The 24463-nt window shown below is 43.4% G+C and overlaps 1 protein-coding gene across 1 annotated transcript in view; it reads left to right on the top strand.

The window, feature by feature from the left end:
- The first annotated feature begins 6000 nt into the window (after nucleotides 1-6000).
- The window catches only part of PPOX (pyridoxin (pyrodoxamine) 5'-phosphate oxidase), a 65005-nt gene continuing 46542 nt past the window's right edge, over nucleotides 6001-24463 (top strand). Inside the window, exons 1-5 of the mRNA XM_086514628.1 lie at nucleotides 6001-6139; nucleotides 6371-6418; nucleotides 6516-6758; nucleotides 6843-6881; nucleotides 7087-7254. Coding sequence (XP_086370754.1) covers nucleotides 6041-6139; nucleotides 6371-6418; nucleotides 6516-6758; nucleotides 6843-6881; nucleotides 7087-7254 — 597 coding nt within the window. The 5' untranslated portion in view covers nucleotides 6001-6040. The remainder of the gene's footprint in view (nucleotides 6140-6370; nucleotides 6419-6515; nucleotides 6759-6842; nucleotides 6882-7086; nucleotides 7255-24463) is intronic.

The raw sequence follows: 24463 nt of genomic DNA, 5'->3' as shown, positions 1-24463 counted from the left end.
CTAAACTCCACAACACTCCATTGATATGCAAATACTTTGACTAGGGTTGGTTCTTCATAACTAACCACAAATTTGGACTTGTACAATATTGATTTGATTCCTCATACTAGCATACGTGGCAAGGGCAATAGATTGTCTCATACCCTTACAATTCTAAGTTCTTCAAAAATCAATCACAGAAGAGGACTATCACCTTTTGTTTTAATTGATTGCAACTTTATTGTCAAGCATCTTCTTCCATGAGTTCATCCTAGTGACCATCTTATAGGGCCCTTCATAAATCGTGGTGCTATGTAGAAACATAAGAACCATAGATGCTTTCATCTAGTTCAAGAGCACCTCCTCTTCCTTGGTATCCTCATGGACTAGGGTTGCCTCATGTGTAGACTTTGCCTTTCTCCTTCTTAGTGTCATTGAGCATAAATAGTGCCAATTACATGTGAAGTTGGGTGTAAATTCTCCCCATGGTGAGATTCATGAGTGCATCCTCTTCTTTCACCTTGTAATGTCTCTCTTTGCACCCTTTAAACAATCCAAGACAAGCATCACAAGGGACAAAGTGCATGCTAAAGAAAAGTCGTGCAAGAGGAATTGAGAAAAATAATGAGAAAGATGTAATATAATTATTAATGTACTTGGACAATGACTTAAGGCCCACAAATTTCCAAGAAATGTTTAAACTAAAGTTTCGTAAATAATAGCACCACTAAAATATTTGATAGAATTAGAAAACATGCTTCTCTACACAAGCTTAACTACTCTTTTTTATGGCAAAGGTGTGTTGCTTTTCCAATTTGTACGACAAGTTTAAGTAGTAAGAGAAAATCCCATTTTAAATCTATCCCAAAGCTATCACAGATGCAGTGGAGTACAAAATATCATATTATTACAAATAAATGTCATAATTGAGCACTAGCTTGCTGCAATGCAACTTCTATCAAACATGTACTCCAATACTCATCACTTTCAAGCAGTCCTCTAGCAATGGAAGCCTCCTTGAAGGAAGAGCATATACGTCCATCAACAATGTGCAACTTCTCAAAAGATCTACATCCCTTGCAAATTGTCAACAATACCCATACATAATACTTTTCACCAGGGTAGAAGCATGGTTAGGTGATACCAAAATTCCACTATTTTGGTGGTCTCCAAGAGTGATCTTAAAAAGGGCATTTTTCCTTGCCCATGGGAATTTTAAGTTGAAGGGCTTTTCCATTTAATTGTAAAAAAATAGATTACATGCGAATGAAAATGATGTTTATTTAAGGTCTAGTTAGGACCCCTCACACTAAAGAGATGAGAACAAACGAAGACCTAAGCTATATTTTGAAGTGAAAAAATCATAAAGATGAAAGAGAAGGATTTATGGTTTTGAGGGTGACCTCGTGGGAGAGGGAGGATGAAAAAAAATCCTTTAGATTGAAAGAATTAGCGATCTACTCTCCACACCTCTAGGCCTACAAGTGTGAACAATACCTGTTAGGCTATCTTCTCACACAACATTTGAAACCGCATGGTTGGTAACCAACCAATTGTCTTTCCTATCTCATATTTTATTCTTATGGGAAATAAAGTGACCCTCCTCCTGTTCCATACCTCTCCAATAAGAGACTTCTGTGGTTATGAACGTAGCAAGCTAGTTTATTTTGGGATCTTATAATAAAATAATTATTGTTTCTGGTAGAAATGAATGAGAGAACTAATTTCTTGATTTTAATAATTGTAAAACAAAATCTGTGTGTGTGTGTGTGTGTAAGATATTCAATTGGATGCGTAGGGAGGTACATTTTTGAATGGTTTTTAAAAGGGGAATCTAATGAAATTTGATTTTGCTTTTATGGAGAAGTGATGTTCAAGAGCTAAGGCTCGGTTCAGACTACTAGGAACAAGGCATTCCCATGGGTGGGCAAGTGTGTTGGCATGCTCTAATGGTTTAGAGGGGAACCTGTAATCTTTGGACCCACCACTAAGGCACGAGGCCTCCCCCCTTGGACAAGAAGGAAGTCCACAACCTTTTCAGTGACGATTGCAAAGAAGCATTCGAGCATTCGGCTCCACTCAAACGTAGCCAACCACATAGTCTCAACTCCTTGTTGATGGTGCAATAACAGATTTGTGCTTGCAGAGATGGGTTTTGTGTGTGAACGGGATGAAGGCAAACACTCTAGGCATCAAAAGCTGGCTCACAAAAGTCTGAATGAACCCTAAATGTAAGGGGAGAAGTGGGTGGGATGAGTTGTCAAAGGCAATGAAGGCACAAGGAAAAATGATGCTCTAGCGGGTGGTGGGGAGAAGGTAATGGGAGAGACAGATGGTGTCTCAGCATAGTGGGCACACGATAGCATCATGTGGGTGGTGCACAGGTGTAGGTCAGTATTGAGGCAGGCCACATGGCCGAACGAGGGTGGAGCGGTTGGGGGAGGTAGTAAGAGGATGGTTAGCATAGAACGTAGTGCTTCAATACGCCAATAATTGGGTTTGATTGCTGCTACTTCTACTTGAAACTGTGAGTTAATTGTTTTACAATTTGTCACACTCCAAATTCTTGTTTGTACATGCAGTGTGCACATGTGTGCGCCAAAGTGCTTGGAGCATAGAGCTAACTAGCATGCATGACCACCCTTCAGCGGGTCTCGCTCGCTCTTACCAATGGTACATGTATGTGTGTGTGTCTATCTTTATACATGTTTCCATGTCATACATACAATCGACACAGAAGGCATTCATACAAAGGTGTTATGAGAAGGGCTTTCTATTGTTTTATAGGGCCTTCTCAAGAGAGAGGAGAAACCTTAGTCATACACCAGCTAACATCAAGTCGTCACCAAATGCCTTTTCCCCCCACACTAAATCAACACATACCCACACACACCTACTTCTAAACTATAGTTGAATCTTTAAGTGGTAAGCGAAGCACTGTCAAAATATGATAATCACATTTGACATTGTGCATGTTTTACTCGTCAGGCTTCTCATCAACAAAACTACTTGTTGAAGCTTGTTACTTTAAACATTCCATGTATGCAACTCTACAATAGACACAGAGTAACATGAATCTAATAACACTTACATGACAAACAATCATCCAAACATTTAGTGCATGAAAGATAAGGTGGCCAAGGACATTCACAATAGATGCATCACAAGAAGATAGACCTCTCTAAGGGATGCATCGACGGCCTAATGAGGGCACCTACAAAGAGTTGCTTTCTTACCCATCTACATCGCAAGAAGGTAGACCTCTCTAAGGGATGCATCAAAGGCCTAATGAGGGCACTTACAAAGAGTTGCTTTCTACCCACCTCTAGACTCTACTTGAACTTGCATCCAAGGATGCAAGCATTTCACATCAACTTTGCACTTCGGCTTTATTGATTGAAACCATATCTAATTCAGTTTGGCTTTATCTTCTCCTTCTTGCTGTCTGCTCTTGCTAATAAGACATTATCTCATGCAAAGAGCAATGCGTGTACATGACTGACCTTTTTGGATTGGTAACGCATTTTTATAACGTTATGAAAGTCATCATGATGATGCCATCATTTGATCATCCTTCCATGGGCGAGAATCCATGATGAGATTTCTAGTTAGGGACCGTTGGAGAAACATGGTGATCTTGGCAATGATTTGGTCAGTATGTATGCCAAATGTGGTGCCCTCACGAAATCACAGAAGTTATTGATATTCTTTTTAGTTTGAATGTTGTCTCTTGGAGTGCATTGATTGCACGATATGCCCAACACGGCTATGGCAAGGAAGCCTGGGGCTGTTTTAACTAGATGCGAAGTGTGAGCATATCACCAAACAAAGTCTCTTTGAGTGCTCTTTTGACTGGACCTAAAGGCTATTCTCAAAATAAGGAATGTATCGTGTTAGTAGGATAGATACATAGGGAGTTGGGTTACTTCAATGTATTTGTGAGTGTGTATGCCAAATGTGATACCCTTATGAATGCCCGATAAGTTCTTGACGGCTTCTTGTCCAAAATATCGCCACTTGGAATGCGTTGATTGTAAGATCTACCCAACATGGCTATGTCAAGGGAGCACTCAACCTTTTCAGTGGATGAAGAGAAGGCTTCTCACAATGCTTTGCTTTGGTTGATATGTATGCCAAATGTGCGGCCCTTCCAAAAGCAAAAATCTTTTTTCATGAACTTCATGTCCAAATTGTGTGATGTGTTCCAACATGGTTGTGGCAAGAAAAGGCTATGCTATTTCCATCAGATGTGAATGTTGGCCATGTTTCAATTGACATATATGTTTAAAGAGATATCTTGGAATGAATTGAGTGTGATGGATATACCAATGGGAACAAACTAGGAAGTATGTTGACAAACTCATTGACAAATCTTCAGTCAACAACATTGCAATGGTTACTACAATTGGCAAATGAATGTTGAAATAGAATAGCATGTAAAAGCCTTTGAACTCTTTACTCGGTACTAAAAACGTACAAAAACGAATGCACTCAAAATTTGATGCTACTGTGGGAATGGAACCTTCCCAAGTATCATTGAATTTGGGGAGGACTGTGCAAAGTCCCTCATGCAAAGAAAACTTGCATGTTTTTTATTTTCAAGCATAAAAGAGGAAACACCATTTAATTTAAATACATAGTACAAATCATCAAGATCATCAATCTGCATAAATTCTAACCCTTCTTATGGTTCTTTTATTGGGTACACATAGCAAGATTGGGATGTCATGATTGTAGTGTACAAGGTATTGTACCAAGTAAAAAACAAGGTAACATGATTTCATAGAAACAAAACACAAGCTCTCTCTCTCTCTCTCTCTCTCTCTCTCTCTCTCTCTTCCCAAGATTCTTGTTTATGGATAAATGCTATTGTTGAATGCTGAAATGACACAAGCACAAATTATTAGGCAATCCTAAAATGAATGACAAGAACGCACAATGTAGGGAGATGTAGTTAGAGAAATAATTCTTTTTTGGAAGCCAAGGACAATACATATTAGACATGCTCTTTTCTAATTCATTTGGCTTGATTTCAATTGCTAGGTGGGCGAGCCGGGCTGCCCATTGCAATGTCCATCCCAAATTTTGGGAGCCTTTTTGGCCATGCACTCACCATGTTGGCTTACACACGTGTTGCCCACCTTTGGACAATGGTGTGTAACCCCATGGCACTAATTGACACTCAAGCTCCAATGAGAATTGACAACACATGAGGATCATGAGCCGTCCATCTCCGTGGAAAGGAAAAGAATGTCATCCGAAACTCACAGTGTCCGCTTTGCTAGGCCAATGCTCGCGAGTTGATATGGAAAGGGAAACTATAAAGCATGAAGTAAACAAGCGGGTTTTGTCTTTCTCACAATTTACACATGGTTCACATTATGTTCACACATAGTTTACATGTTGTTCACACACTGTGTGTAGCTCACATCAAGATTACATTGTGATCACAACAAGATAAAATTTTGATCACACCCTTCTAGTGCACATTGTGATGACAATAATGCACAACCATGATCTGACGGTTTCAATAAATGCCACTCATGCCTTTTGACAATAGTGCTGTTCAAATTGCACACTCCCTCCCTCTCTTTTTGATGAGCTCGACCGATGAGAAGAGGTGCCCTTCCTTTATCCATTGACACTACATTTCCACGCTATGCAATTTGAGGTGGAAGGTTGAGTCACGCCCAAGAATGTGATGTGTGCAGGTAGTCTGGCCTCGACACTATCTAACAAGGGGTCTTAATGACCCCCAAGCGATGAAGGTGGGATCTATGGCACGGGTACTCTGATTTACTTTCGGCGTCGCCACTGGGATCTACGACCCACAATGCCCCCGTCGTAGATCCCACCCTCCCATGCCCGTGCCACTTAGTCTTGAGGATGGTGGACACCCATTTTGTGCGGTCGGAACGGGGCATTAGAGGAAGGCAAAAGGTCTAATGGTTTTGTGTGCTGACGTTCACACTTTCTGGCACTTTTTGATGCTTGACGTGTCACCGTCTATGGCGTCAACAGCAAAAGTTCTAAAACGTCTCGTAATTTATGTGGTGGGAAAATGCTATTGTGTAGGCGAATGAAGAACTGGTGTTTGAAATGCTGTGAGCCCATCTATGGTGATGCAAGTGGGCGTCTGCAGCCGTCTTCGTCTCGTCTTGTAAGTGAGTTAACAAGCATAACCGTTGTGTTATGCTACACCTGGGTGACACACGTGCTCTCACACGTACATGCCACTTCAGTTGTATGTGTATTGATGCTTTCTGCTCTTCTTTTGTGCTCGTGACTTGAATGCCGATTGTTCATCAGTGCAGAGGGCTTCCTTTTATTCCCTTAAACATCAATTCTAATCTCTTATTTGAGAACTTGTGTTTGTCGATGGTTATTTCAGTGCAGGGGACTCCCCTTTTCTCCTCTGAACATCAATACAATCAAGGAGGTTTGATATAAATTTCCTCTCCTAGGTTTAATTCTTTCAATTTTTTAGCTATGGCATGCAGGTCTCTAGACTGAATGCATGCTTATTTGTATTTTAGTTTTCACTTGGAAGTAATTTCAATCATTCACTGGTAACCAAGAGGCATTTGACCACAAGTCCCAGAGCCCTTGACCATTGGAGGTGTATGAGCACAACCTCACTTAAAGATAAGATGGCGGGGGTAGGCGTTCTTCAACATCTACATGACCCAGACTCTTTGTCTTATCTCACTCAAGCTGAAGCCGCTGCCATTGATGAAGAGCTTATGGGATCCTTGGGTTTTACTATCGACCAGTTGATGGTGAGCTTAGAACTAGTGGCCACTGAAATTGTTCTTTTGCAAATTGCTTTGTGCCACTCCTGATATTTGGCACCACCTTTGCAGGAACTTGCAGGTCTCAGTGTTGCATCAGCTATCTTTGAGGTAATACATGTTTGTGATCCCAATTGTCCCTGATGTCATGCCTCTGTCATATCATATTTTCGTTTTCTTATGCCAGCATCATGCTCTGAGTGTGCTAGAAGAAGTGCTTTTGATCCCCATTTTCAAGTAGCAACAACGGGGAGGTGCACCTATGTGCATTAGTGTATCTGATCATGGCAATCAACGTCTGTCTACCCACGTGCAGGTATATGGAGTGCAGAAATACAATCGGGTCCTCGTCATTTGTGGGCCTGGAAACAACGGTGGTGATGGCCTTGTGGCAAGTCGGCATCTATATCACTTTGGCTACAGGCCTGCAATTTTCTATCCAAAACGCACCGACAAGCCGATATACAAAGGTTTAGTGACTCAGGCATGTACATTATTTATGCACCCTTTTCTTGCATTGGGAAGAGCTTTAGGTAGTTTGGATGAATTAGGAAACTGTTGCATCTCTTTAGGGTCGGAAGCTTCTTTCATTTGGAACTGTATTCTATTTGAGGGCACTCCTCGCCTTAAAAAAAGGCAACTCTGTCTTAACATTTTTTGGGGCTACGTAGTTTTGGTTCCTGGCCTCCTTTAAAAGGTTTCATAAAGTTTTCAATAGGAGGGTATAACCTCCTTTCCTAGTCAGTTACCTTGAGGCACAGTGGCAAGCAATGCAAAATTGGAATTATGAAGTTTCAGAAAGGCTATCCTTGTCACTAAATATGTTTATGCAAGTTCAACACGTTGATAGACCGCTTTTGGCATGTACAAAGTAGCGTTTATATGCATGGGCATATGTACAAGAAGATGTAAGTACATGCATTTGGGAGCTTTGCATAGTGGTTTTGAGTTTCAAAAAAGATGCGACGTGTACACATTGTAAGTAGTCATGCTTGCATGGCAGCAGTCGGGCGCATGTACATGTCTGGATAGGGTATTGAAAGGAATGTGTTTGAGCTTTTTAGAATGTAAATAGCGCAAGTGGGAGGTGTGGGCACCCTCGTCCCGCTCGGGAAGTTTGGCACATGCGGTAATTGTCTATTTGCGGTGCTTGATCTACGGTGACGCGTGCATCACCCTAAAAGTGGTCAAAAATGGTATGTGAGCATGTGGCAATGATGTTTGGGTATCAAGAACCAAGCCTACAAAATCTGGTGGATTTTGGAGTCCGTTTGGTATTTTTCCCGCGGAAAATGTCTGTCTGGGGTCAAAATTGGCCAAAAGTGGGGCTAAAAAGGTCAAAAAATGGTGTGAAAGGGCTTTAAATTGCCACATCACTCATGGTGTTGTGAGTGTTCAGGCTGAGGGAGTACTTTTGAAGCCAAGAATCAACACTTTCACCTCTATGTGTGTGGGAGGAAGCATGGTTCCTACAGGTGGTATGGTGCAGTCCTGTCGCATTCGCGTCCTGTTTTTGAGTGTGTTTAGGAGTGAATGAGAGCTTTTTCGCTTCAATTTTGCACTTGGGAGAGTGTATGGAAGTTTTGAGGTTTCCATGGATGTGTGTGCGCGAGGAATCGAGGGAAGAAGGTGCGGCTTTTTGTAAGACAATGTGACCCGGCATCGGTGCCATTAGGGTTGGGGCTACTCCAAAGAGTCAAACAAAGTGGAGTTTCGTGAAGGTTTTGCAATGGTTTGAGAGAGGCCTTTTGTGGCTTGAGTTTTCGAGTTTTTGATGGTTTTTCTTGTATATTTTGGTCACCATCAAGTGTGATTTCAAGTGTTAATCAACTCGAATCACCTTGTAGTGTCTGCGGGCAAGCAAGGGCTTGTACGTCGAGGTGTTTGGAGTTTGAATAGGGATTGTGGGGAGAACTTTTATTGAGCTCTTGAGTGGTGGTGTGTGTGGGGTGGAATTTAAGTAAATTCCTTGTGTTGTATTGAGTTGTCCGGGTATGTCTGTGTGCACACGGCGTCTTTTGCTCCATCATCCTTTGGCGATCCCGTTGGGGAGTAGAAATTTACCGGTTGTGCACCCAGGTGAAACGGTTTTGCTGGGAAGTTTGAACATCATTGAAGAAAAGTGGTGGTTTGGTTAGAGTGCAAGACTTCAACTTTTGTGGAGTTACTCACGCAAGGGAGAAGAAACTTCAAAGGGATGACGTATAGTCGGCCAATGTTCACAGGGAAGGAGGATGGCGTATAGTCGGCGAGTGTTCACAGGGAAGGAGGATGTGAAAGACTGGATTGCTGACTTTGAGTAGCATACGCTTGGTATGCACATTGTGAATGATGAAGCAAAGCTTCATGTATTTCCTCTTGCACTCAAACAAGAAGCTCGTGAGTGGTTTGAAGGTTTAGAGGAAGACAAAAAACAAACATGGGAGCAGGTGAAGTAGGCAATTTTTGACAGGTTTGGAAAGAGACTATCTGCGACAAAAGCAACGACAAAATTGAGAGGTTTGCAACAAGATGTTCATGCTAACTTTCAAGAGTTTTTGCAACATTTCAAAGGACTTTGGATGCAACTAGAGGCAGCATCCCAAGTACCTCCGAGGGATTTCTTTAAAGTGCGTCAGTTTATGGATTGTCTCCACCCAAGTGTAAGGGAGAAGGCCGATCAAGAAGAGCCTGCTATATTTGAAAGAGGTGTAGAAATTGCGGAGGCCAAGAGCAAAAAGATCAAGCAAAGGTGGGAGCAAGGTGTGACACATATTGAGCCAGTGGTGGTGCAACCAATGGTTCCTATGGCAACGGATAATAGAGTGAAACGAATGGTTCAAGTTCAAGGTCTTGATCCTGTTACAGCCAGGGCTTTGCATGATCTGCTAGTCAGTTGCAAGAATTAAGGATTATGGATAGAATCTAAAGAAAAGAACGGCCTGTTGGGAGAGGTAGGGGATGAGGCTATAAGATAGATGCTACAATTGTGGTGAAGAGGGTCACTACGTCCCCGATTGTCTTGAATCACCAAGAGAGAGAGGAGGGATGTACCCTTTATATGGGCGTGGTCGAGGGAGAATAGAAGAAAATCATCCAGAGCGGGCACTAGGGGTCGAGCATAGAATCAATCTAAAAGAAGGTACCAAACCAAAGGTTCAAAAGCTTAGGAGGTTGAGGGTCATTCATGAGAGGGCACTTCGTGAAAAGGTGATGAAGCTTTTAGAAGCAGATTTCATCTTGTGAGTGGAGTCGTCTGAATGGGTCTCTCCAATAGTTATGGTGTCCAAGAAGAATGGAAGATTTAGGATATGTGTTGATTTCAAACTTTTGAATGCTGCCACTAAAAGGAATCATTATCCACTACTTTTCTTGGATGAAATCCTCAATCAGGTTGCAGGTCGTGAACGCTACTCAATCATGGATGGATTTCAGGCTACTTTCAGATCTTGATAGCGATTGAAGATCGATTGAAGGTGACCTTCATTACTCCTTGGGATTGTTTTGCCTACAAAAGGATTCCTTTTGGGTTGGTTAATGCATATGCTACCTTCCAAGGGTGGATGAATAGAGTGTTTGGTCCCTCTTGGGTAAGTTCATTCGAGTTTTCATGGATGACATTGGATGTTATAGCTCCGAGGTCACATTTGGAGAAGCTGAGAGTGAATTTTGAAAGGCTCGAACAAGAGGGTGGGCAACTCGACCCAAAGAAGTGTAAGTTTGCTCATGCTAGAGTCCATTTGCTAGGACATTTGGCTTCCCATAATGGAGTAGAAGCTGACCCAGAGAAAGTTAAAGCTTTACTGCTTATGGACCCGCCCAACAACACAAAGGATTTGGCATCATTTATGTATAAGCTCAAGTACCTTTTTGGATGCTATGTCAGTATGTGTATCCTCTCGAGAAATTGAGTCAAAGAGTTCAAGGGTTTGAGTGGAATGAAGACATGCAACAGGCTTTTGATGGTATCAAGGAGGTATTGTGTGCTTTACCAACAGTGAGTCCTCCTGACTTGCAATCAATTTTTTATGTATCTATTAGTGTGGGGTCAGTAGCTTTTGGGTCGGTGCTCTTACAAAAGCAGGGAAGGAACTTCAAGCCAGTCTATTTTGAGAGCAAGATGAAGAATGTAAGCGAGTTCTCCTACACAGAAATGGAACAGTGGGTATTCGCCTTGGTTCTTCCTTGTCGCAGGTTCAAAACATATGTGTTGCCCCAAAAGTTCTATGTGCTCACGGCATTGAACCTTTTGCCGGATCTAGTACAACATTTGAAGCCTATCAAGCGCATCTTAAAGTGGACTATGGAGCTTCAAGAGTATGAGTTTGAGTTTAAAGTGGATCATTTTGTTAAAGCTCACTTGGCGGACATAGTCGTACACAAGGGAGCGGAGCTGCCGTCTTATCCAAGAATTGACAAGGATGATCATGAAGAGGAAGTGGATATTACAAATGCGTGTACGACGATGTTTGATGGTGCATACAGGAAAGTTCTTCAAAAGGCAAGTGATGGGGTAATCATTAAGAACCCAAAAGGCAATGTAATATTTTCTAGAGCTTACGATCTTGATGAAGCTGAAAGTAAAAATGAGACTGAGTATCTTATGCTTTTCCTTGGGTTGAAGCAGTGTGTTGAGTTTGGATTAAAGAGGGTTATTGTGAAAGGGGATGCGTTGCTAGTCATGAATCAGTTGCTTGGTTTGTGGAATGTTAAGAAAGACAATTTGAAGAAGTGGTTCTATCAAGGGCCCCCACACCGTTGCCGGTGTGGTATTTGCTTTAGATTGCGTAAATAAAATGTATACACATGCAATATCTTAGCTTTAGATTGCGTTAAGAAAATGTATACACATGCAATACCTCAAGTGCAGACTCTACTGACTTGAATGATGACGGTTGTTTGATAACTCCTCAAGACGAAACACCTCCGAGGCTGATTTGATGCACCTTTGAATCCTTTTCGATGTGGGATTGCGGATGGCCACCAAGGGGAAGATTTGGGGCTGAATGCGCTCGTGATGTGAGAGGAATGAAGGGCTGAAAGCTGGCTGCAAGAATGCAGATTGTGACGTAAAACGCAGCAGATCTATCGCATAAAGCAGGGCTGAAAATGCAGATCTCGATGAGGCCGATGATGAGCAACAATGGAGCACTCGATGCCGGCGAGGGAATGGCTGAGGGGAGGTTCGATGGGCTGCCGAAGTACTTGACTGCAACGGGAAGAGCTAGCGAACACAGATGCGAGCCAATCCAGCGAGGGAAGGGCTGCAAATTGAAAACGCTAGGGCTGAATTTGCCATAGTTACCCGGAAAGGGAACGGGGAACGGGAGGGTCCGGAACGGATGGGAACGGGGAGGAGGAGGGGAGGACGGAACGGGAACGGGGCCGGAACGGTCCACCTAGAGTAAGACTTGAATTACCTCCATTCAGCTTAGTCCCAAATAAACTCCTAAACAACCCCAAAACTGCCCTTAAATCTGCCCCCTAACCCGCCCTCAAAGCGCACCAAATATGTTCCCCGAACAGTCCCAAATCTGCCCCCAAAAGCCCACTTTTTTCCCCCCAAATGCCTACTTTTGCCCGTTCCGCCCCGCGTTTCGCCGTTCCGCCTCATGTTCCATCTCGTTCCCCCCATTCCGAAACACCACTGAAACACCGTTCGGAATACACCGCGTTGCGGAACGGCGTTCCGTTCCCATCTCCATTTCCGGAACAGGACTCGTCCGGAACGCCGTTTTGGAACGTTTGGGCTGTGTTCCCCCCGTTCCCTGTTACACTGGAATTTGCAGATCTGTTGGCGCTAGGGCTGATTCGGCGAGGAAGATCAAAACACTGTTGTTGGATGAAAAGGCTAGGGCTGAATTTGGCAAAACGCTGGCTTTGCTCTCCACTAGTGCTATCTTCTTCTGCAACTTGCTCCAAGTGAGGGATCCACTGCAGAGTTACGGGGGAACGCCCCTACCAAGGGCCGGTTGCAGGTGCCCGGATTGGCAAGGCATTCCGACAGACCAGGAAATATCGGAACGGCAGAGGGAACGGGGCCGGAACGGCAGCAATGGTAAGAAAGCATAAAGGGACAGATTTTGGGTGTGTTTTTCCTTATAAATTGCTCCCCCCTCACCCCTTTCCTTCACAAATGCAACAAGCCTCAAGGCTCTCCCTCTCTTCCTTTTGCTCTCAAGCTCTACCCTCGCACTCGGGCCTCAAACTCTCAAGCTCTCTCTTGGGCTTGCCCTCAACTCTCAAGGCTTCAAGCTCTCTCCCCCTTGGTCTCAAGAAGTGAAGCCTCTCTCAAGCTCTCTATCTCAAGCATGCATTGCGTCTGTTGTGAACGTACTATGACTGCGCATCACCACACGATGCAATCAAGCCATAATAAGGTGGAATGGTCTTCAAATCATGTTTTTTGTGAGTATTAGAGTCAAAGGACTCTAATACTACTTGTATTCAATGTTCAAACACATAACGCTAAAAATTGCATTATTTGGGTGTTTTTTATGCCTCCCGTTCCGTGCCGTTCCCGTTCCGGACCCCTTGTCGTTCCCTCGTTCCGTAGGGAGGCTCGTCGCCGTTCGCATTCCGCGTTCCGGGTAACTATGATCTATGGCCCCCTTTATAGGTGAGGAGTGTTTGGAATCCTAGGAGGATTAGTACCAGAAATTTTGTGAGTCTCTTTGCAAGACCTGCATGTCCAGACAAGTCCATTAGATAAGGTTTTCCAGTTTTGGAACCCTCTTGCATAAATGGTTTGTACACGTGTTTTGACAGATGTTATTACACTACTCTGGGCATTTGACATGACGTGCATGTAGTGCTAGGTTAGAGGATCCAACGAGCCATTCCTCGCGTCGATCGGATTCCCGGGTGGTAGATGTGCAACAATTTCACCCAAATTGACCCCGCGGTCTTACTTATTAATAAATCATATTAATGATTTATATGTTGGGTATGGTGGACGGATTGCCCTACCTAAGCCTAAATAATTCATCAGGCCTATTCCTCACTTGTCGAGTTTTACCAAACACCGAGCGAACTTTTCCGAGCAAACAAAATACCGAGTGGGCCATACATCTAATCAAGGAAAAGATTGACTAAAAAATGTGATTTGTCCACTTGCTTGCAAAAGAAAGATGGTGTATATAACCAAAATTTAATTTATGTCCATATTGTCATCCAAGAGATACTGCGAGACCATGACATACAACCCAATCATCAAGCTTGCTATGGGGAGAGTAGAGACTACTCGTACTAACTAACGTGCATGTTGACATTGAAGCGATTCCCTTGCATATGACTTATAAGCCATCTCACTAGAGATAGTAAAGATTGCAATATAGAATCCAAATTGCAATAAAGTACATTTCAAAAATATTTCACTTCAATTTTTAGTGCAATATAAACTAAGAATAGAAAAATATAAACTGACAATAGAAAATTATAACTTTGATCTCACTTTGATATTCTCTGGATATACTTGTTCTAACACTTAACAAAAGAAATGTGGACGTGACCTAAAACCTTGCAAGGTATTTTGTCACAAATTGGTGACGTGAGTCACTCGGACAAACACACACCCAAATGATGAATGGGTGACTGTAAGGAATCTTGCCATAGGCGTTGACTGCTAACGTGGCACTCTACGGACGGCCACTTTTCGTGTTGATAGGTTGACGGGGCAGCAGTACGGAAGTCCGGAACTTACGCTGACTTGCTGACGTGACAGAGCGTACAAAATTCCGCAAATTACGTTGACAGCTTTTTGGGGTAGTTTTTAGACCAGTTGATTTTTGGACAGTTTGCTTTTGAGTTTGAAAGCTTCTGGGGCTTTGCTTTTAGCATCCCGTAACCTTTATAATGAACCCAAGGGGGGCTCACTCTGCAGAGCATTTGGACGCAGAGTCTGAGAGTGAGCACCTGCGGGAGTTGTACTAAAAGAAATACCAAAAGGGGTGCCAGTCTTTTGGGGTCAATATCTTTGCGCACCGAACTTTGCCGGGCCATGTCGACTCTCTCTCTCTCTCTCTCTCTCTCTCTCTCTCCCCATTAAAGTTTAGTGATTATGAAGTTTCGGTTCTTGTGTTGCTATTGCTTTCTCGCTTGGAGTGTCCAAGCTGGTTACAATGGTATCAGAGCACATAAATACTCTTCTTCTACGGAGGATCCGATCCTTTTTGTAGCACACACAATTTTTGTGAAAGAATCTTCGTGTCCTGACCCTGGACTTATTAGCCACTACCACCTTCATACATCGCGCATTGGACGCGCTCCCGTCTTCATCGCTTTGCCTTACAGGGCATAAAGCCATAAAGAATCCCAGATTACACATGGGTTCTCATGAAGAATCTGACAGAGATGACACCTCTCAGTGGGAAGGCAAAGAAAAGTTGAAAATCTGGCGCGGGAACTGAAGAAGGAAATGAAGATTTGGGCATTTTTTTTTTCAATGGACAAGTTTGTCATAACGGAGTACAAACGTCAACTGTAGATTGGCATATGTTTGAACAGATTGATTAAGTACTCCATTGTCCAGGGACTCCAGATTGGCGAAAGACCTGAAGAATTAACCGATCGATCAGATTTACTCGAGATGACATGTAGCCATTCCTTCTCCTCTTAGGTAGGGAGGAAAGCTGAAAGGACAGACGAGACAAAAAAGCGGAATGTGTACTCGCAAAAAGAGATGGACAAGAACTCTTGAAAAGACGCAGAACCAAAGGACCCCCAAAAGATAAACTTGAGTGTTACAGAGTAGCAGCCGAGTGCGGAAGAAAAGGAAAGATAAAAGCAGAACTTGATCCACATTGCGTGGGGCCCGAACCGAATCAAATGAACGAAAGTACAAACCTTTGCCGCACTTGGGACAAAATGAACCATCAGGATGCCCTCATTTTCTTTGATGGAGGAGCCAAGGTCAACTTCTTTTCACTTGAATTGGCGGCTTGACTTGGAATTACACCCGACAGGTTGAGGCCACAGGCGGAGGCAGTTCTAGCGGCACCCGGACGAGATGTTGCCATTACACCGACCATTGGCAAACTTCGTTTGCAATGTCAGGGGTGTTTAGGGCACGAGGACTGTTATATCATGCCTTTGGAAGGGTGTGATGTCCTCCGAGGAATCCCTTGGTACCACAAGAAGAACGCCATGGTTGACTATAGGGCTGAGAAAGCGACTTTGACAAATGAAGGGCAAAGAGATTGTACTTGATGACATTCAGTTTCTTTACTTGATTTTCTTGAGAGAACCGAATGATGATTGAAGGTCGAATATGTTTGACCTCGAAAAAGAACGACAAGATTTTTTGCAATAGGGGCTGATTGTTTCTCTGAAGGCGTACAAAGCGACTTGCCTCCTTTACGTTGTGAAGATCACGTGATTGATTCCTGGTAGTACACCACCGAACTGGCCACCTTATAGAGTTAGTCGAGGTCAAAATAAAGAACCAATGAACCAGAACAGATTTCCACCTTACGAGGATCGATGATATACTTGACAGACTTCAGAATTCTACTTGCCGAATTGATATGAAGAGTGATTATCATCAGATTTGTATTGCTCCTGGAGACGTCTACAAGACAGCTTTTAGGACGACTTTTTGGATTTTCAAAGAGTACCGATCATTATTGGGTTTTCCAGACACTGAGGAAGCATACATTGCTTACAAATGTGATAAAGAACGAGTTTTTCTTGTCTAATGTCACAAAATACGGAAGCGTTCATATTTAAATTAGTGCACACTTAAATGAAATTCAGATTGCACATTTAATTTGTACTCAAGAGACAGACACCACATTGGGGACGGGAAGATGGGAGATAATCTTTATCAATGGGGAATCTTTTGTGTTACAAGCACAAAAACCGGGAATCCCTCCCGTTTCTGATCCTTCTGCTGAGAGGAAGAAATTATATTCTTTCTATTTGAGAGGAAGCAGGGTGCTTACCTCTTACTGAATCCTTTTATTCTTATGGACCGGCGTCCCTACCGCTCTGAGGGTCTTACGAACCCAACGGAAAATTTCTTATGCTTATGCATCTATACTCTGGCAGAAACAACGAGCTTGCTGAAATTTACTTATCTGCAGCCCAATAGACTGACTTGACGCTTTTCCCTTCTCCTTGTACGTCACAGCTTTTTCCGGTTCGTAGGTCTACAACCGGTGCTCGTTTCCACACAACTTCTTGGCTGAATTTCGCTGTTTCGATGCTCGTTCGGCTGCATTTTAACTTTCAGCTCCGGACAGCAACACGAGAGAGAGAGAGAGAGAGAGGGGGGGGGGGGGGGGGGAGGGGAAGAAAGAGAAGGATGAGGTCTATGTGGGAGAGAGAGAAAGGTCCCATTACCCTCATGTTCCTTCTCTATGTACTTCTGCAGAACAATTTTCAGCTTGTTCTCTCTCTTCTCTCACTCTGTTTGAAAATGGTAAACACTTTTATATGCTATGAGGGGTGGCGATTTACCTTCAATAGGCAAGGGGGAGTGTTGGCGATCAATTTTGCCAAGTGTGTGGGCGTGTAAACCCTTCCATATTGCCCACGAAGTGCTCGTGATATAACCCACGCTGGCTCTGGGAAAGTGTCCACGTTTTTGAGTTTTGGGCCTTAATTAAACTTTGGCCCTCTCACATTAATTGGCCAAAACCTGTTAAAAACTCCCAATTTTAAAAGGTTTTTGACCCCCCTGCAAAAACATACATTAGAATCACATTTTCATGCATTTAACTTCACAGACTTCCCTGCGGACTTTACCTAGTAATTTCCTGCAGAAAATAACGGGAATATGAACATTTAAAAATACTTAAAATATTACTCGGGCGTCCCCGGAACTTAACATATCAATCTATTTCTGACCGAGATTGCACTCGGTGTTCTTAGAAACCCATCTTCATTTATTGCTTAGTCATTCTGGCCCGCTTTGTTCTGTGTCCGGCGATTCTACATTGCCCGGACGACGGGAAAATTCATAACGGTCATAAACTCCGTACGTCTTGTCCCGTAACTATGAATGCATTAATTCATATGTGCACATTAAGTCTTAAAAACCATTGAAATCATTATTTGTAAGGTGCAGCGGAAGTGAATGTTGAACTTTGCTCAAGATGAGTGCTCTGAACTGTGCTCAAGGTTCCTTTTACTTACGGAAGGGAGAGCCTTCCGTGCCTTTAGTGAGAGAGTGCAATGGACACAAACAAAGTGAATGGACACTGTGAATGAAGGTGCTGAGACTGAGAGATAGAGAGAGAAGAGAATACGACACCGGGAAGTTGTTAAACCCTCCTTCAAGGGCCCCACTCTCGATGGCGAGAGTCCATCGAGAGTGGTCTACTATTGATTGCACAATCTAGTACAATATGCTGATGCAAATCTAAGTGATGCTATGTCGAGGTCGAGGGTGCTAAGGCTGAAAACTGAATGTTGTACAGACGACGGGACGATGACTGTGATGGGCTGAACTGACTCTCCTTCCGCTACTCCGTATGGGCTGTTTTGCTGTCGCAAACGCTGGCCCTTGCTGGTCCCCAAAACGCTAACTATTGCAGGTGTAAAACGCTGGCTGCTGGTGTCAGAAACGCTGATCTAGGGCTGCTGGAATCGCCAATTGCAAGGGATGAAAACAGTGGTTCAAGGCCTGCAAACGCTGCTGCAAAACGCAGGTCTGATGGCTGAAAGCGCTGATGTCTTAAGGCTGAAAAATGCCAGGTTAACTAGGCTGAAAACGCTGGCCTTTAGGGCTGAAAAACGCTGGAGTTCTCTTGAGGGGGAAACGCAAGGGTTCTTAGGGGTCTTGCGTGAGAAGATGCCTGTTGAGCAATGCTCCTGTTGCCTCTTCTGCCAGAAAGTGCTAGCCGTGGTTTCCTTATATATTTCATTAGCAAAATTACTCTACCTAGTTCCCAACAAAAGTCACTTAAAAATAATAAGTGAAAAATGTCAAAAATAGGGAAAATAGGTCTATACACTGTAAAAATGCTCCTGATGGATTCTGATGATCATGCTGTGTGCAACCAGAGGATATGCATCTAATCTAAGTGTCTGGACATGCACAGTCTGCGAACATACTCACAAAAGTGCCAGATCAATTCCTATTCTAGACCGACTGAATTGAACTGACCCGTGGTCATGCTGTAGCTTGTCCATGGACACATAGGGTTGGATGTGTCACGTGACATCCCCTCCTTTTCAAAGTGAGGTACTGGTGCCGAACTGTATGGCATCGAGGGAGATCGCCAACAACATCCGGAATCCTGTAACGGACTCTTTGCCGGCTCACTCTGATGCGTGGGTCATGCGATACTTGAACTTCATAAAGGTCTGCAACGCTTGCTTCTTTGGGCCGCGCCGAAAGCGACACAAAGTCTTCTGTGGCTCCTTCAATGCTTCAACTTCGTCCATAGTCATGCGTCTACCTTCTTCAAGAATCTCTATGGCTGAAAATTCCTGAAACCACTTCCAACACAAAAACATGAACATACCCATTCCATGTAAAGTGACTGGAAAAATTCTTATCTTCTCTAAAGACTGTGCATGCAATGTAGATGAACATAGAGACGGAGTGCCAAACCGTTCATCAAACACATGCAAACAATGAGATCGAATCTTGACTTTCTGATCTAAATCTATCAACTGTGGCAAATCATAATGGAAATGCCGATGCTTGATGCTCAATCCTTCTTGTGCTCTTTCAGAAACTGTGTCATGCCAAGGAAGAGACATGGAATGTGAATTCCTTGAATGCATACTTTTCATCTTTTCATGAATCATCCGCATACATTCGTGCTCATTCATGAGTGAAATGTGCTCAACATACAATATGTCATGCCTAGGAAAAGGGATCACATAAAGACGTTGACTAAAATACAGGAGACGATCACGAATGAAACACTTGAACAATGCGTGCTCACGAATGAAACACTTGAACAATGCGTGCTGACAAATCATTCGAACACATAGTACTTCTTGTAAGGATTCTTTGGATCTAGGCTCGAGAGCCAAGATCGGTTTGTCGTGTTTGATCGAATGTGCCTCGGGAGGGGGTGCTGTGGACCTCGACTCGAAAGCCAAGATCGATTCTTTGTGATTGATCGAATCTGCAACGAGGTTAGCTTCGCTAGAAAAAACATCAACTAAACCATCATCCTTGTGAACAATCACGTCTTGATCATACAAATCATCATGATTGTGAGAAATCACATCGTGATCATCATGCAAATCATCATGCTTGTCATTGTCATTCAAATCATCATGCGTATCATTATCATTCAATTCATCATGCAAATCCTGTGTGTCATGCTTTGGAGAAGAAGAGATTGAGAGAGTCTCCTGCTTTTGAATCCTTTCAATCTTCGCCTGCACATTAGAAATGAGAGATGGAGAATGAGCAACTTGCTCTCCACGAATGACAAGGGGAGAGTCACTTTTGGCATTGAAAGTGAACGTATTTTCCACCCAATCAATGAGAGGGTTATGCTCACGAAACCATCGAATGCCCAAAATCATATCACATTTTGAGAGAGAAGAGACTAAAATTTTTCTACGGAAAGCAGCTTGTTGAACTGTAAACAACACATCAAGAGAGTCCATACCGGGAGTGAAGCCAGAGACCTCAAGAGGAGATTTCTGACTAACCTCTAGGCGGGCTCTCTCAACAAGAGAGAGACTAATCACATCATGCATATTGCCTGGGTCAAACAATATGACAAAACGTTGCCCCGTCGTATGACCATAACATTTTATGAGAGACTCATCAATGGGAGGGTCATGAGAAACTTGGGGCACACTCATGTTGTCATTTATTGCATTGACAGAGGAAGTGGGTTCTGTAGATTCTTTAGATTCATTAGAGTCAAGTTTAGGACACGCTCTTTTTATGCGACCCTTAATGTGACAATGTAAACAACGACCTTCCTTAGAATAAGTGCTTTGCTCTTTTGACGTGATGTATTCTCCTAAAATTCCTTGTACTACCTTTTTATATGGAGTGAGCTTAGGTTTAGCAATTGTGTTAGCTTTACTCTTAGGTTCATTGGAAGAGTTCTTTTCTGAGAGACTATTGGAAGATTGGTTAGAAGAGTTACCGTTCTTACCATTCTTACTGTTGTTGCCGTTATGAGGGTTCTGAGAGGTACTTGTTGAAGTCTTGTTTTCCTTAGGCTTTCCCTTGTTGTGCTTCATCTCCTGTGCGAGAGCAATCGCTACCGCCTTGTTGAGATCGATTGGATCGAGCACCTCGACATCATACTCAGCGTAACCGCGAAACGTTTCAAGGCCGAAACGTTTCACCCTGAAACGCGGCCTTTCACCACGAAACGTTTCAGTCCAAAATGAGAGCACAGTGAAACGTGAGACCGAAACGTGCGTTTATCAACTTCGAAACTAAAAATATGGTAACTTGCTGTTAATGAAACGGCTTGTGTTTCACTTGGTGAGTGAAACGTTTCAAGGCCCGAAACGTTTCACCTGTCCTGACCTGCCGAAACGCGTTCCATGGTGATGCTGATCATACTTGATATACTCGTCCAATCCATAAAGGATTTCCTCCTTGCGCTCCGCATCCGATTTGCGTAATTGAGTGCCGAGCTCAAAACATGATTAGAGAAAGACATAACTGGCATACCATTTTGCTTGAGACCGTGCCAATCGTCCTTCAATCGTGCGAGGTACTGAGTGGCATAAACCGCGCCTTGAGCTTGTCTTGAAAATCGGCCCAATTAAAGGAAATGGGTGTGAATTCGTCGGCTTCCTCTAGGTGCGCGGCTAACTGTGCCTCTTGCCATGCGTGGTACCAATAGATGGCATCACCGGCAAGGTACATAGCTGCCGTCAAAACCTTGCTATTTCTTGTCTCTTAGTTGTCGCAAAATAAGCATTAAATTGATGCAACCAAGAATGAATAAACGTAGCATCCATCTTACATACTTACTGAACTGGATCTTCTCTGTGACTGGGTTGTTGGAGTCCGAATCTCGGCTTGCACCACTTGATGAACTACCAACATCTTTGGCTGGCTCGGACTTCGAGGCGAGAACATGTTGGACCAACTCTTGCATGCGTCGTTCACTCTGTGCCGCGCGCTTGATCACGCTCACGCTCCAAGGTTTCTTGTCTGTGTTGGTGTTCACGCTCCAAGGCTTCTTGTCGTTCTGCTTTTCTTTCTAGTTGTGCCATCGCAAAGCGATTTGCTTCTTGTTGTTGTGCCATCATCTCCATCATCGACTTGACCAACGCCTCCATAAGATTTGGTACAACCTGTGGCGTAGATGGGAAAGGGGGAGGTCGCGAAAACCTCATGGTGGGGAAAACTCTTCTTCGCCACTCCCATGCTCACCACCTCCATGCGAAGTATCCATTCCGCTTCGGGGATGACCATACACTGTGATCTTTGGTTCTTAAGTTCACAAGGAACTTGGGTTCTTGGGTTCTTGGGGGTCTTGAGTTCTTGAGGTTCTTTTGTCGCTTGCCATCTGTGTTAGAGAAGGATCCTCTCTTCACCCGACTTCTGCTTTTTTCTACGGGCGCACCCCTTGGCGGCCTTGCGCTCCCACCAAGGTTGCTTTTTCCCACCTCACGTCGATTGGCCGGCCGCTAAGTGCATGGTCCGCTCTCAATGAGTGAAAAGAGGCACAAGGGGAGGCTAGACAAGCCCTTCTTTCTTGGGATTCTTGTCACTCTTCAAAAACACGATTAGGAATCGACACGCCCAAGAAGTCTTGGGTTACGTGGGATCGCAACAAGCCAAAAAAAAAACAAATCTTGTGATTCTTGTGGTTCTTTCCTTGAGTGAAACAGAACACTGCCAAAGCTCTGATACCAATGTAAGGTGTAGCGGAAGTGAATGTTGAACTTTGCTCAAAATGAGTGCTCCGAACTTTCCTTTTACTTAGGGAAGGGAGAGCCTTCCGTGCCTTTAGTGAGAGAGTGCAATGGACACAAACAAAGTGAATGGACAGTGTGAATGAAGGTGTTGAGACTGAGAGATAGAGAGAAGAGAATACGACACCGGGAAGTTGTCAAACCCTCCTCCAAGGGCCCCACTCTCGATGGCGAGAGTGGTCTACTATTGATTTCACAATCTGGCACAATATGCTGATGCAAATCTAAGTGATCCTATGTCGAGGTCGAGGGTGCTAAGGCTGAAAACTGAATGCTGTACAGACGACGGGACGACAACTGCGATGGGCTGAACTGACTCTCCTTCTGCTACTCCTTATGGGCTGTTTTGCTGTCGCAAACACTGGCCCTTGCTGGTCCCCAAAACGCTAACTGCTGCAGGTGTAAAACGCTAGCTGTTGGTGTCAGAAACGCTGATCTAGGGCTGCTGGAATCGCCAATTGCAGGTATGAAAAACCCTGGTTCAAGGCCTGCAAACGCTGTTGCAAAACGCAGGCCTGATGGCTGAAAGCGCTGATGTCTTAAGGCTGAAAAATGCCAGGTTAACTAGACTGAAAACGCTGGCCTTTAGGGCTGAAAAACGCTGGAGTTCTCTTGAGGGGGAAATGCAAGGGTTCTTAGGGGTCTTGCGTGAGAAGATGCCTGTTGAGCAATGCTCTTGCTGCCTCTTCTGCCAGACTGTGCTAGCTCTGGTTTCCTTATATATTTCGTTAGCAAAATTGCCCTACCTAGTTCCCAACAAAAGTCACTTAACAATAATAAGTGAAAAATGTCAAAAATAGGAAAATAGGTCTATACATTGTGAAAATGCTCCTGATGGATTGTGATGATCATGCTGTGTGCAACCAGAGGATATGCATCTAATCTAAGTGTCTGGACATGCACGGTTTGCGAACAGACTCACAAAAGTGCCAAATCACTTCCTATTCTAGATTGACTGAACTGAACTGAACCCTGGTCATGCTGTAGCTTGTCCACGGAGACATAGGGTTGGATGTGTCACGTGACATTATTTCTTTTCATTATTAGAAAATAGCAGTTCTGCTATAGACTAAGTAATTACATCCCTCTGGCTTCTATACAATTGTTCTCAACTGTAAGGCTTCTAGATAGTTACTAAGGATGTCCGGGAATGATTGTAGACTTTTTTCAGTCATCCACTAAGCATCAAGAGGAGAGTAATTCGTAAACTTAACTAAATACTTACGATGAGTTTTTCCAGACTTCAGTTGACGCTCCTGATGATGAATGATTTGTTCTGGAAGAAGAATTTCTTTAGTTTCATCTATTTCAGGGGGATCTTCAATAGTTGGTTCGGCAGGAGGTTCGCCAACGAAAGGTCGAAGAAGACTCAAGTGAAAAGCATTATGGATTTTCCAATTTCTTGGGAAGATCCAATCTAAATGCTATGTCATTTATTTGTTCTGTAATCTTAAATGGGCCGTAATATCTGTTGGAAAGTTTTACAACTTTCCCTTTCTGATTGGCTCGTTTCTTAAGTTTGGCTTTATCAAACTTGAGAAGAACAAATTCAAATTGCCCTTCAACAAGCTTTTGATCACGACGATGTTTATCTGTTGCTTTCTTATGTTTCTCTTGAGATCGAAGGATCGTGCTTCACCTGAGGTAAGCAGTCTCTAAATCTCGAACAAATTTGTCAGCTGCAAATATCTTATCCTTGGTTAGAAGGATTGGAGGGAGATGTGGTTCACCATAAATAACCTCGAATTAAAGCTTTTCGTGTAGAGGAATGTACAAGTGTTATTATAGGCAAATTTTGCGAGAGGTAGATACTTCTCCCATTCTCGTTGGTTACAGAGACATAGCAC

This window comes from Adiantum capillus-veneris, chromosome 6 (genome assembly GCF_014529385.1).
Source record: "Adiantum capillus-veneris isolate H3 chromosome 6, ASM1452938v2, whole genome shotgun sequence".
NCBI classification, from domain to species: Eukaryota; Viridiplantae; Streptophyta; class Polypodiopsida; order Polypodiales; family Pteridaceae; genus Adiantum; species Adiantum capillus-veneris.
Note: the sequence above shows the minus strand (reverse complement) of the source record. Positions and strands in the feature narration are given on the sequence as shown.